Here is a 12,731-nt window from a genome sequence, read left to right as displayed (position 1 = left end):
ACTGATGTGAAGTTATTTGTTTATTTTAAGATAAGTGTCTCTGAAAAACTACTGACCTAATTAGACATCTGCATATTGATTAGGTGTCAGCACTGTGAAAATTTTAACTATATATAAAAAGTTAACAAAATTACTCCTTTACATTTTTCATATATGCTATATTAATATTGATTTATAAAATCTGAAAATTCTATGACCCTTAATTAACTAAAATAAGAAATGAAATATTATTTCCTTTAATAAAAATTTTTAGAAATTCTTGTTTTTGTGTAATGCTGCCTTTATTCATGAAATTTAATTTTGACCATAGATTATGGATACAATTCTTAATATTTATTATGTGTTTCATTGTTTCTGCAATGCAGAATAAGAAGAATAATAACTTATATTTTATTTGAAACATTTAGAACAATAGATTTCATCATATTTTATGTGATTGCAAGCAACATGATTATGAATCTAGTTCTCTTTTTAAACTTTAGTTTTATTTTACTGAATACTTTTGTAAAGACGTATTTTTATCATATGCAGTGATATTATGTTGAAATATTTAATTATAACATATGTTTTAATAGCTTAATAAATTAATAAGTTAATAATAATTATTAGTAATAGAATTATTTCAAGATGTAAACTGAAGAAGTTATTGTCAAATGTTAAATAACTGCAACTTTCCATTAGTATGAATTAGTATTATTATATAGGATACTGATATTCTCTTTACTTTCTATTAATTATTTGATAGAAACTACAAGAGAATTTAAATAATCCCAAACTTAATTGTTACAGCTTTTTGATTGCAAACTGAAAAATATAATGAAATTATTCAATGATTGAAGTTATCTGAAAAGTTTTTAACATTTTATTTAATTATCAGATAATAAATTTTTGTATTATAATTATGCATAAATTATATTTGAGGCATGTTTTACAATACTGAATAAAAGCTTAATCAATATTAATATTATCAAAACTAGTCTATAAATATAAGTATTTCATTTCAGATTTTCAAAAATCAAAGTGCCAAAATTGAAAATGACGCTTTACAAAATATATAAGTTTCCTACAAGATATTCAATAAATTTATAAATCGATGGAAAAGAATGTAGAATAGCTGTAATTCAAATAATGGGGTTCTTTTAATAAAGTGTTATGGACTAAACTCATTTTCCTATCTAACTTTGTTTTGCAAAAAATCAAGTAAAAATGGTATTTTAAGCAAAATAAAATTTGCGTGGTGATTTAAAATTTCACAAACTGTACAGCTGTTATAATTAATTTAAAATAAGTATTAAGGGATTTCTCTTCTGTCCTACCATCCTGATTTGAATGAAAATAAAATTCCTTTACTTTTTATAACTAACCATTTGAACCCCTTGTTTGGTGACATCACCTGAGATCCTTGATGCCTAATGATAAATAAGCACATCCATAACTGAGATATAATAGAATTCACAGAATTTCATTATATATTTTTAAATTATTACTTTTATTCTTTGTAACTTAAGTGAAACTCAAAAGTTATTATTTGTAAAATTGAGCTTTATGATCTCCCTTCTGGTCTTTAATATTTGAATCACAGTCAATCTGAAATTGCTTTTCTAGAGACTTACCTCATGAAATGTATGAAATATATTTAAATAATAAGGCATTTCAGTTTGACAGTAGCAAAAATAGTAAAAGTTATTTTAAATTCTCTCTGAGCAGTTATGAAATGAATAAGTTAATCTGCATAGAACTATGTGTTGACATTATTTTTATATATTTAAAGGGCACAATTTGTTTAAACTGCAAAATGATTGTTAATAATTACCTTTTTATTCATTTTAAATTGTGTGCATTTGATAGGATTTTTGTTTTGCTTTTTAAATCAATATTTTAAAATTTTCAGGACTTGGCCATGGAACATTTGTTGCAGGTGTGATTGCCAGTAATCGAGAATGCTTGGGTTTTGCCCCTGACTCAGAACTTCATATTTACAGAGTATTTACTAATAACCAGGTAATTTTTAAATTTACTTATTTTGTTTTATTGAATGTTGGACAAGCTTTTAATGTTTTGTTGTTCATTACTTTGCAATTATTTGAAATGCATGTGAAACAAAATTCATTCATAATTCCTGTTATTATATGAAGATACCTAATTAATCATAAATTATTCAAAATTCTTCATAGGTATCATATACATCCTGGTTTCTAGACGCTTTTAATTATGCTATTTTGAAGAAGATTAATGTTCTGAATTTAAGTATAGGAGGCCCAGATTTCATGGATCATCCTTTTGTAGATAAGGTTTGTAACTGCATGCAGTTTTTAAAAAAAAATTTTTTAAATTTTTCATGTATTGTGAGCCAATGTACTGTCTTTTTTAAGTAACTAGCCACTTACATGCCAAGCAACCTATAATAGTTATTATAAAATAGAAAAAATATATAATTTTGTAACAAAGATAATTAATTACATTTATTGCTTTAAATTGCTCAGTTTATTAATCAATATTAAACAAAGTAAATTTGAAAGGAAAATAAAATATGTTATGCTTTGGTGAATGGCAACTCACTGACACCTAGAAACCCAAAATGTTTTATTTTGGGCAGTGGCAACACACTTCTTGTTAATCACGGAGTTTGTTGATTAAATTACAAAGACAAATATCTTATACTTTGGAAGTGGCAACATTTCTTTTAAATTGTTGAGTTTTCTGATTTAATTTGAAACACAAATATTTTATGCTTTTTTGAGTGGCAATATTATTGCGTGCCTACAGGTGTGTAATAGATTGAATGCACAAGTCCAATAAAAAGTTAATAAAATTTATTCTAATCCCAAGAAATATAACAAAATGCTGGATTATTCCTCAGAGATACTCGTACGATGTCACACAATATAAACAGTAGCTATATTTTAAACTACTAAAATGTTGAATAGAACGTAATCCAAGGCGAAAAGAAAGCTAATCCGATTTCACCACAAATTCGCTACAATCAACAGCAATCTAAACAACCACTGAGCTGAGATGTTTCTCTCCAGCTTTTATAGCTTTTTAACTAAGCTGCGTGAGACAGTCCTAGCAATTTCTGGAAAGCAAAAAGAGTAGAATTATGGTCACAGCTAACATAGTAGTCAATTATATTTATTCAAATTAAATATAAGTTATGGAGATAAACTTTTATTCAATGTTAAATGCATGTGCTCTTGTACTTTTACTTTACCAGCATAGCTTTCTCTTAAAAATGTCTCGCACTCTGTATTGCACGGGGAAATAAAACAACTTTAATCATAATTCTACTAAAAATATCTAAGTAAATACAAAATTTATAACAATATAATTACTTTTAAATCACTGACTTTGTTAATCAGAATTTCTGTAAATTTGCATGAAGCATAAAATAAATAAAAAGCAGATTTAAAATTTGGGTTTAAAGGTGCGCACATTTAATTTTAAAATTACATGTGTTTAATATTTGGTGGTTCTAGGTGGCACCATTTCTTCACAGTGCGAGAAATATGCATACATACATACAGATTCTTGACTATATAATAGAGATTTCAGGATTATTGTTGCCATATTCCTCTTAAGTTTCTCATTCAACATAATGAATATACAGCTTATGATGCTATTCATTGGTAGAGGAACTAGTTTCATTGTGGCATCAATTTTTGAAATTATTTTTATGAATTTTGGGGGCTTTTCTGAGTTTTCACAAGAATTAAATATTTTCTCAGATATCAAATAAAAGCATAAATTTCAGGTTTTTTTTGGGGGGGGGCTTTCATTTTTAATTAATTTATAATTGGCCAATTGTTTTCATATTTAAATAGTTTTAGTACTGCCTTTATAAGAATTTAAGCAACAAATACACCATTAAGTAATTCTCTGCAAAAATCCAAACTAGAGTTTTAAACCTTAAAACAGATTCCCAAACATATGTATTCAAATGAAGAATGCGGGTTTGACTTTTGGGACTTTTGTTACGCTCCCCTTATTAGAACACCGAGTTGGTGACTTGTTATCACATGTCAACTGTCTCAAAAAGAGGAAAAATTTTGAAATAAAGATAAGAAGAGAACATACAAAGTTGAAAGAAATTTAATCAGGATAATGAACAGTATAGACGGAGTACTTGCTTAAATGCATACCACTGAACAGATGGATGGTTTTATGTGTTGAAGAATGTGTTCAGTAAATGGCCATCATTCCTGCAAAACGTTCCTTTAACCCTTTCCAGAGGCTACCTTTTAAAGTTGGAGTTTATATATATATATATATATATATATATATATATAAGGTAGGCAGTCTAATTAGGCCTAGAGGAGTACACAAGTAAAATTTTGTGAAGATAGCACTTAATTCGTTTAATTCTGTGGGTGTGCCCAAAGTGGGCAGTTGACTGAATAGAGTTTCAAAAAGAGTGCTGAAACGAGCATTGTTGTCAATGAACTGACCGATGAGATGCAGAGAAACAAAGAATACAGACTCTCAGTAGTCCTAGATTATCGGTGAGCCCGGTCTGGGCACACCTAGGGTTCGCCGTTTGATTTTAGGCAAGATGTCAAGATAAAAATTTAAAACTAATATAGAATAAGGAGATTGGCATGCAGCCAAAAAAATAACATGGATATTTCTTTTCAAACAATTCCTTTTATACCCTAAAAAATTTTGGAAGATTTCTTTGAAAAATGAGGGTTTTAAAAAACTAAACATGGCTAAAATATATGGACTGGTTTGTGTTGAGCTGCCATCTACTATAAATAAAGAAGGTTCAGAGTAACCTATAAATTCTTTTTCATTCAATTTTTCTGTGCATACAGAAGGAAATATTTTGACCAGTACGCTGTAAAATGTCTATTGGAATTTGAATGATTTCCTCAGTAAACATTTGTGTCACTTTTTCAAATTTAATCCGTGAGATTTCATTGAGATGCACTCCCCTTTATGTGATCTCGCAAGAACAAAATCATAGAGATCAAGTAGGGATAATGGGGACTGTAGTATGTCACCGGATAACTTGGTGAAAAAAACAACTGTCAGGGAGCTGCTGTGGAGTTGCATGCATTATGACATATAGCCAGTTGATTTGCTTCTGTAGCTGTTGTGGATTTGCATGCATTATGGAACAGTACAGTTGATTTGCTCCAGCTAAAATAAAGATCGTCTGACTATAAGAATATTTGTAGAGAAATGGTAGCCATTTACTGGACTCAGTGATGAACACAGCCCTCAGTTTCCATCATTGTTAATGTAATGAAAAATCATTTTTTATTAAATAAAGGGTACATTTCTGTTATCAGAACCGGATTCAGAAATGTATGTATGTATGTATGTATGTGCCTATGGATGTATGTGTTTATGTAAGCCTATATACATGTACGTATGATATACATCCATAGGTACATGCATAGCTACACAAATACATTTCTGAATCCGGTTCTGAAAACAGAAGAATACCAAATAAAGTGCATTTAGAACAGAGGAGAAAGCAAGCAAAAATTTATAATAAAAGAATAATGACAAAAGTTCATGGATAAATGTTTAAATAGTAATCTTTTTATGTAAAATTTTTTCAAGGTTCTTAATGTAGATTCTGCAGCCTGTGAAAGCTTTGCAAAATTGTAAAATCTACTTGTTTTAATGATGAAACTATTATCATGTTTATTACCAGTTATTGCAATTTCAATCTGAATGTCTAGCATCCCATTGTAGGAACTGCATTATTGATCTATGATACATTTCTGCATTTTTGTTTGTTATGTATATGAATGTCTATTTAATTTTTTTTTGTTTTACATATTAAAAACAAATTTTAAACATTATTAATTAACATAAACTATTATAGGTTTGGGAACTTACTGCTAATAATGTCATCATGGTATCTGCTATTGGAAATGATGGCCCTCTGTATGGGTAAGAAAAATTTGACAATTTCGCCACATTATGTTTTGCAGCTTTTGGTGTGTTTCTAGTTTGCAACTAGTGTGTGTTTCTTATTTCTTAGTGTAATGGACTTTTTGAACCTTCAGTGATTGCAAGTTACAGCAACTCTGTACATTTGAAACTTGAAGTATGCTAAACATAATACATGTTATTTGGAATTACTAGCTAAAATTATGTAATTTTTAGGACATTAAATAATCCTGCTGATCAAATGGATGTTATTGGTGTTGGAGGTATAAATTTTGAAGATCAAATAGCTCGCTTTTCATCAAGAGGAATGACTACTTGGGTAATATTTTGAGCTGTTTTGATTAAAATTTTTAAAACTAATAATTTTATCTCAGTAATGTGGTAGAAAGAAAAATATTGTTTCAGATATTGTTATTTCAAGATAATCACTCGAGAATGTGATGATTTAGAACAATAGAGCTTTCTTGGTTATGGTTACAGAGAAAAACTTTTAAGATTTTCAAATAACAACCACTTTTTTTCTGTGCAAATTGATCAGTGCATTGAAAAACCAAAAATGTCATTGGAACAATATATGTATGATGAAAATTGCTGACACAAAGCATTTGCAAAGAAAAGCATTGTATAGCACTAACAACAACACCAAAAAAGAAGAGGGAGGGAACTTTTATTGAAATTACGATTTTTCAACATGCTGACCTTGGTAGATGACAATGGATTGCATGTAGGAAATTGTTGACATCAATTAGGTAGGAAATTGTTGAGCAAATGAATATAACAATTGCAGAAGGAATCAGTATAACTTCAGGTTTTATGTCATCTTTCAGTTCTCACAGATGTCTTCGATTTGATGAGTACATCTTAGATTTCAGATAACCCTAGAACCAGAAATCCATCGGAGTGAAGTTGGTGATCATGGCGCTCATGAAACTGATAAGTTACAAGGAGATAGAAACGTTGTACATGTTGAAAACTTGTAATTCCAATAAAAGTTCCCCCCTCTCCTCTCTTGTGTTGTTATCGGTCCTTTACAATGCTTTTGTTTGAAAATGTTTATGCCAGCAATTTTTGTCATATGTGCATCATCCCAGTGTCATTTATGATTCTTCAATTTTTCTATATTTGCAAATTTTTACAGGACTAGTTTCGATGGTTTTACCGAACCATCATTGGTTTTGACAGCTAAGGATGATGGTTTGGTAAAACCATCGAAACTAGTCCTGTAAAAGTTTTCAAATATAGTGCTGATTGTTGTTTGACTTGTAAATTAATCCTTTACTGTGTTCGGTAAAACAATCTAATACTAAAAAGTTTTTAACATAGTTTCATGTATTATGAGCTTTATGGAAAAATTTATATTTCTGTCAGTTTTTTTATCTTTGTATATTTTATTTTTATCACAATAAAATGTAATATGTCAGTGGTACTCAATCTTTTTTGCCCCATGTACCCTTTCCCCATTACTAATCATTCCCCTCCAGTTCCTTTCTCAAACTCAAATACATGAACATTTATTTAAATTTAGATTTTTTTAATGTATTTTATAAATAAAAAATGAAAGAGTTTAGAATAATAGATGATAAATACCACAAACTTGTATGAAATACCCATTTTTATATTCATAAAGTAAGACTAAATCTTTAACAGCTAAATAAAAGACTAACTGAATTCCCCTTCCTGACCCTATGAAATTCCCACAGGAGGGAATCCTGTGTGGTTAAAAACTTCTGTAATAAATATATAGACATTTAAGTGCATTTTAACATTTTTCATTATTAAATTAATATTATTTAGTTTGAATACTTTTTATCTTTCTGGAAAATGAGGAGAATTTTGTTCTTTTATATTTCATAGATTTGGTTCAAGCTTTATTTATAAGTGTAGTTTCTCTCAGATGCCTTCCGTAATTGTAGCCATTTGTTAAGAATTTTGTAAAATTCTTGGTAATTTCTGTATTTTATTTTAAGACAACATTCTGTAGCTTAAGCTTATATGAATTATAATATTGTAACAAATGCTGTTTTACAGGAGCTTCCTGCTGGTTATGGCAGGGTAAAACCTGACATTGTAACTTATGGATCAGCTGTTCGTGGCTCAAGCATTAAGTATGATAAATTCCCATTCTTTCTTTTATCTTGTCTGTTTTCATAATTAAACTTTAAATAATGTATAAATTGTTACAGGAAGTGCTGAATTTATAGTATAAACATTGTTTTCTAAATTTTGTGCATATATTTTGCTGTAAATAATGTATGTTGTAATACTGTAAAAATCTGAATCTTTTCTGAATGTATATTTTACGTTTCTATAGTGGTGTTTTATTTATTTATTTTAATTGTTGTTGTTATTGTTTCTTATTAAGATACAATAACACGCTGAAAAAATACTAATTCAGAAGTCAAACAACAAAAATCAGTGTTATATTTTCAAATTTTAATCTAATTTGTGGCCAAATGTCTTGTACATAAGCGTTTAATTGATACATTGAATTGTACATTTTTTAGTTCTGAGTGCATCAACATTGAAACTGTAAGATCAGTTCAATTAGAATGTGAGATATAGGCAGTTCCATTCCTGATGGGCCCTACCAAGTTGATGACATTTAGCAATTTCCATTAACTTAACAACCTTCTGAAAGATTCATGAAAACACATTTTTGAAATCCTATGACTAATTTTTCAACAAGTTTCCAGAGCCCATGCTAACAGATTATAGATACAAGTCAGAAAGCTAGAAAGTTAATTTGTGAATCAACTGTGAGATTTTGTGGTTAGCTGAATTTTGAGTTAGGTTTACTATTAGAGTAATTTGAAAAACTTTATGATTTATTTGATGTACTAAGGAGGAATTGTGGATTTGGAATGATTAGCAATAACAGTTGAATGGAAACACAATTTATTAGCTGGTATTACTCAGGACAGCTCCAAAAACATGTTTACAGTCATCAAAAAACTATGATAAACACACTGAAATAATCTACAACATATGCTTCAGGCTATAATGCTGAAGACAGCTTCATGGCAAAGCACAAGAGTATAGTTCCCAACTGAGTTCAGTCATTCTTGGAACTCTACATACTTTCGAGACTCTTCACACTACAACTTATTATACACTCAATAGCCTCAACAATGCACACTCTCGATGCACCAACTAGCGATACAGTAATGAGACACCTTGACTATAGACTCAATAGACAAGACACTCTCTCTTGATAGACTCGTAATCGACTGTTACTTCATGTACAGGCAGGGTTTATATAGCATTTTTTTTACTGCTTTGGAGAACATTCTGAGCCAAACTGATAAGAATTCATTCTAGAATGTTCTCCATCTGTCTATGGCATATCGCCAATTTTGGTCACTAAATGAGCAATTTAATGCCAAATCTGGCAACCCTACCTTCCCTTGCAATTTTCTGGCAACCCTAACCCTGCCTTGCCCTAGGGGGAGCTATCTTACGGCAGCTGGACATTTTGTAACACTATCTGTGTTCTCTTTGAGTTATTTCCAAATATTATCCTGTGTGTGTTACTTACTGTGCTTATTTTCAGAATAAGTTGTTCATTTCTTTCTGCTTATTATGCTTCTCAATTTCGTACTCACAACATTTCTAATCCCCAAACAGAACTCACAGTCGCATCACTCATCACACAATTCCAAACAAAAACACACACAAACAACACACCCCTAATCATGCCATCAGAGGTTATTAGTTATATTGAGAAGAGAAAAAATCAAAAAAGTCCTGAACTGGATAAAATCAGTAATAAAATGCTTAAAGAGATGGGATTGAAAATGATATGCAAATTCACAAAACTTCTGAACGCCATGCTCCGCCTCCAGTACTTTCCGACCAATTGGAAAACAGCCATCATAGCTCCAATTCTAAAACCAGGAAAGGATCCCACCCTGGCTACCTCGTACAGGCTGATTAGCTTGCTATCGACTCTCAGCAAAATTGCAGAAGCAGTCATCCTGAAGAGAGTACAAGACTTCTTAACAGACAACAACGTCCTCATCCCACAGCAATATGGATTCAGAAGTAAACACTCAACTACGCACCAACTCTACCGAGTTACTGAGATGATTGCAGACGGCTTCCAGAGGAGGCAAATCACAGGAGCTCTCTTCCTCGATATTTCGAAAGCCTTTGACTGTGTATGGTTACAGGGCCTCACTTACAAATTACTCACTCTGGCAGGGTTGCCACGCTACCTGGAAAACCGGGAGAACCGGGAAAACTCAGGGAATTCGAAAATTGACCAAAATATTCAGGGAAAAGTCAGGGAATTTAAGTATTTTTGTCAAAATCTGGAAAAGTCAGGGAAGTTCATACAACGATCCGGCCAAAAAAAGCGATTTTTGCGCCGACGTTGGAAGAGATAACTTTTTTGGCGAATTATGTATCACGTGAGTGTCATTCGGGTAGCTGGCATAGAGCCAATTTTCGCAGCTCCAATTTGATTGTCTTTTAGAAAGGCAAAGCAACTTTCCCGCAACTTTTGGTTTCCAGTATTCTCGAGAATCGCATGTGCAGTGCATGAACTAAAGAAAGTACCTGTTCTCGTATAAAACAAAATGGGTTTAATTCTAGTATACGGTACCATGGAGGTTAGAATCAAAGAATATGTATTGTAAAGAAGGAAAACCTCTCTGCAACAGACGTGGCTCCGTTCCATCATAGAGGGAAACAGCTGTGCATGTCTGATATATCTGTTGCCAAAGCTCGAAACCGGTGTCGAAGTTCGAAGGTCACGTTATCAAGAGTTCATAAAATGAATATCGTTTAAAATTTCTTTAACGACTTGCGCTAAAAAGACGTGCCACGCACGTCGAGATGCTTTTGTGTCAAACCGTGAGCAATGTGAACAGCACGTCGATAAGCATTTATCGCAAAAATGAAAATAACGTGGTGCACACGTCGCCTAACAACGAGATTGTTTATTTCTCGAGTTACAGCTCTGGATTGCACTCGCAGATGCGGAGCGGCGTAAATGAGACACTTTACCGCTTGTTATATTGTAGCGCACGGCACCGCAACCGTGAAGTTTAGTCTTAGCGCAAGTGGTTAAACTCTAAAGGAAAAGAAAATATTTTTTGGCGCAAGTAAATTAATTCATGGATTAGTTATTTTCAGGGGAAAAAAACTACGAAAATCCGTTTTTAAAATTATTGCGTGGATTTTTCTCAATAATTTTAAAAATGGATTTTCGTAGTTTTCTTTTTGTCAAAGAGCGTTTCTTCTTAACACGTGTTATACCTTGCCATTTTGCAGTAAAATAAAAAAATAGTAATCAGTCATCTAGGCTAGCCATGTAATATAACTATATTCGTTAAAATATCGTTGATTATTCTAATTCAATTTTTAAGTAATTATTTTTATGTTATTCATATAATTTAATGTTGCTTCTTCCCTCTAAATTTATTTATTATTAGTAAATAATATTTCCAAATTTCAGGAAATTTTCTCTGGCATAATCCAGAAATTAATTATAGCAGTATGATGACATACCATCACGAAATTTAATGCACATATTTTTTCATTATGTATGCTGCGAAATAAATATAAAATACCTCAATTTATTAAAATAGATTTCTTTCTTCCGTTTAGCTGCAGAATGTCTGCCAAAAAAAAAAAAAAAAAAGCCTTATTTTGTTCCAGATTGGGAAGATTCTAATCTCAATCTTCAGTGGAGAAAACAACAACTATTATAATTATATTTGTGTTTTCAAGTGTTAAGGTGCCTTTTAAGAACATACCTCACGCAAATTAAATTTACCTAAAATCTAACCTAACTATTTAGCATTGCGTTGTGATTTATAAGGACCGGATTAGCCTCGTTTTGAACTGGTGATGATCATAAGTAATAATTAAATAAAACATACATTTGTTATCCAATGTATATATCTTAAATTTTGTTAAAAGGAAAACTAAACAAAATTATCAAACAAAGTATACCAAGAATAATTAAGAATAAATGTCCTCTGGGATTTATTGAATAATTAAGTGAATTTGCTACGCAATACAAGTAATACCATAATTAATTTACCTCTTAGCACAGCCAACGTACATTACGCGGATAGACTGTAATTTTCTTGAAACACACCTGGAAAACCTGGAAAAGTCAGGGAATTTCATTCTCCTGTTTGAGTGGCAACCCTGCTCTGGGATTCCCAGATTACATCATAAACATAATTAATTCCTATCTCTACGATAGACACTTTGTCGTTCGATATAACAATACGCACTCAACACGGAAAGTAACTCTTGCAGGTTTACCTCAAGGAAGTTTACTTTAGCCCACATTATTTTCAATTTATACGAACGACATCCCACACCACACCTGCACTACACTCGCACTTTATGCAGACGATACTGCGATCCTATACCAAGATGCGTCCATGGCCGCAGTCGTACATACACTACAAGAACACATCCATGCATTAGAGTCCTGGATGCTCAAATGGAAAATTAAAATGAACGTCGAAAAATCCGAAGCTGTTTACTTCACCAAAAAAAGAATCGTCAACCTGAGTATCACCCTCCAGATGTATGAAGTCAACATTCCTTGGGCCAAGCAAGTCAAATACCTTGGTGTCATTTTAGACCAAAAACTCACATGGGCCCCACACATCACACATATCCTGAATAAGTTTCGGGGAACTAAAGCATTACTCAACCCCCTAATTGCCTGAAACTCGGTTTTATCTATTCATAACAAACTTCATGTATTCAGATCCATGCTGCGACCAATCGTTACTTATGCCTGTCCCGTCTGGCGGTATGTTTGTAAAACACATATGCAAAAAATCCAGCAATGCCAGAAC

At 31.5% G+C, this 12,731-nt stretch overlaps 1 protein-coding gene across 1 annotated transcript in view; it reads left to right on the top strand.

The window, feature by feature from the left end:
• S1P (membrane-bound transcription factor site-1 protease) overlaps positions 1-12,731 on the top strand; it is a 137,890-nt gene that overhangs the window by 39,860 nt on the left and 85,299 nt on the right. The window contains exons 8-12 of the mRNA XM_035375649.2: positions 1,892-2,001; positions 2,175-2,291; positions 5,837-5,904; positions 6,121-6,223; positions 7,933-8,009. Of these exons, the coding sequence (XP_035231540.1) occupies positions 1,892-2,001; positions 2,175-2,291; positions 5,837-5,904; positions 6,121-6,223; positions 7,933-8,009 (475 nt within the window). The remainder of the gene's footprint in view (positions 1-1,891; positions 2,002-2,174; positions 2,292-5,836; positions 5,905-6,120; positions 6,224-7,932; positions 8,010-12,731) is intronic.

Source organism: Stegodyphus dumicola, chromosome 10 (assembly GCF_044657685.1).
Source record: "Stegodyphus dumicola isolate Sdum_Otavi_A_Nest chromosome 10, ASM4465768v1".
NCBI classification, from domain to species: domain Eukaryota; kingdom Metazoa; phylum Arthropoda; class Arachnida; order Araneae; family Eresidae; genus Stegodyphus; species Stegodyphus dumicola.
The sequence above is the reverse complement of the archived record's forward strand: the minus strand, read 5'-3'. Positions and strand labels throughout refer to the sequence as shown.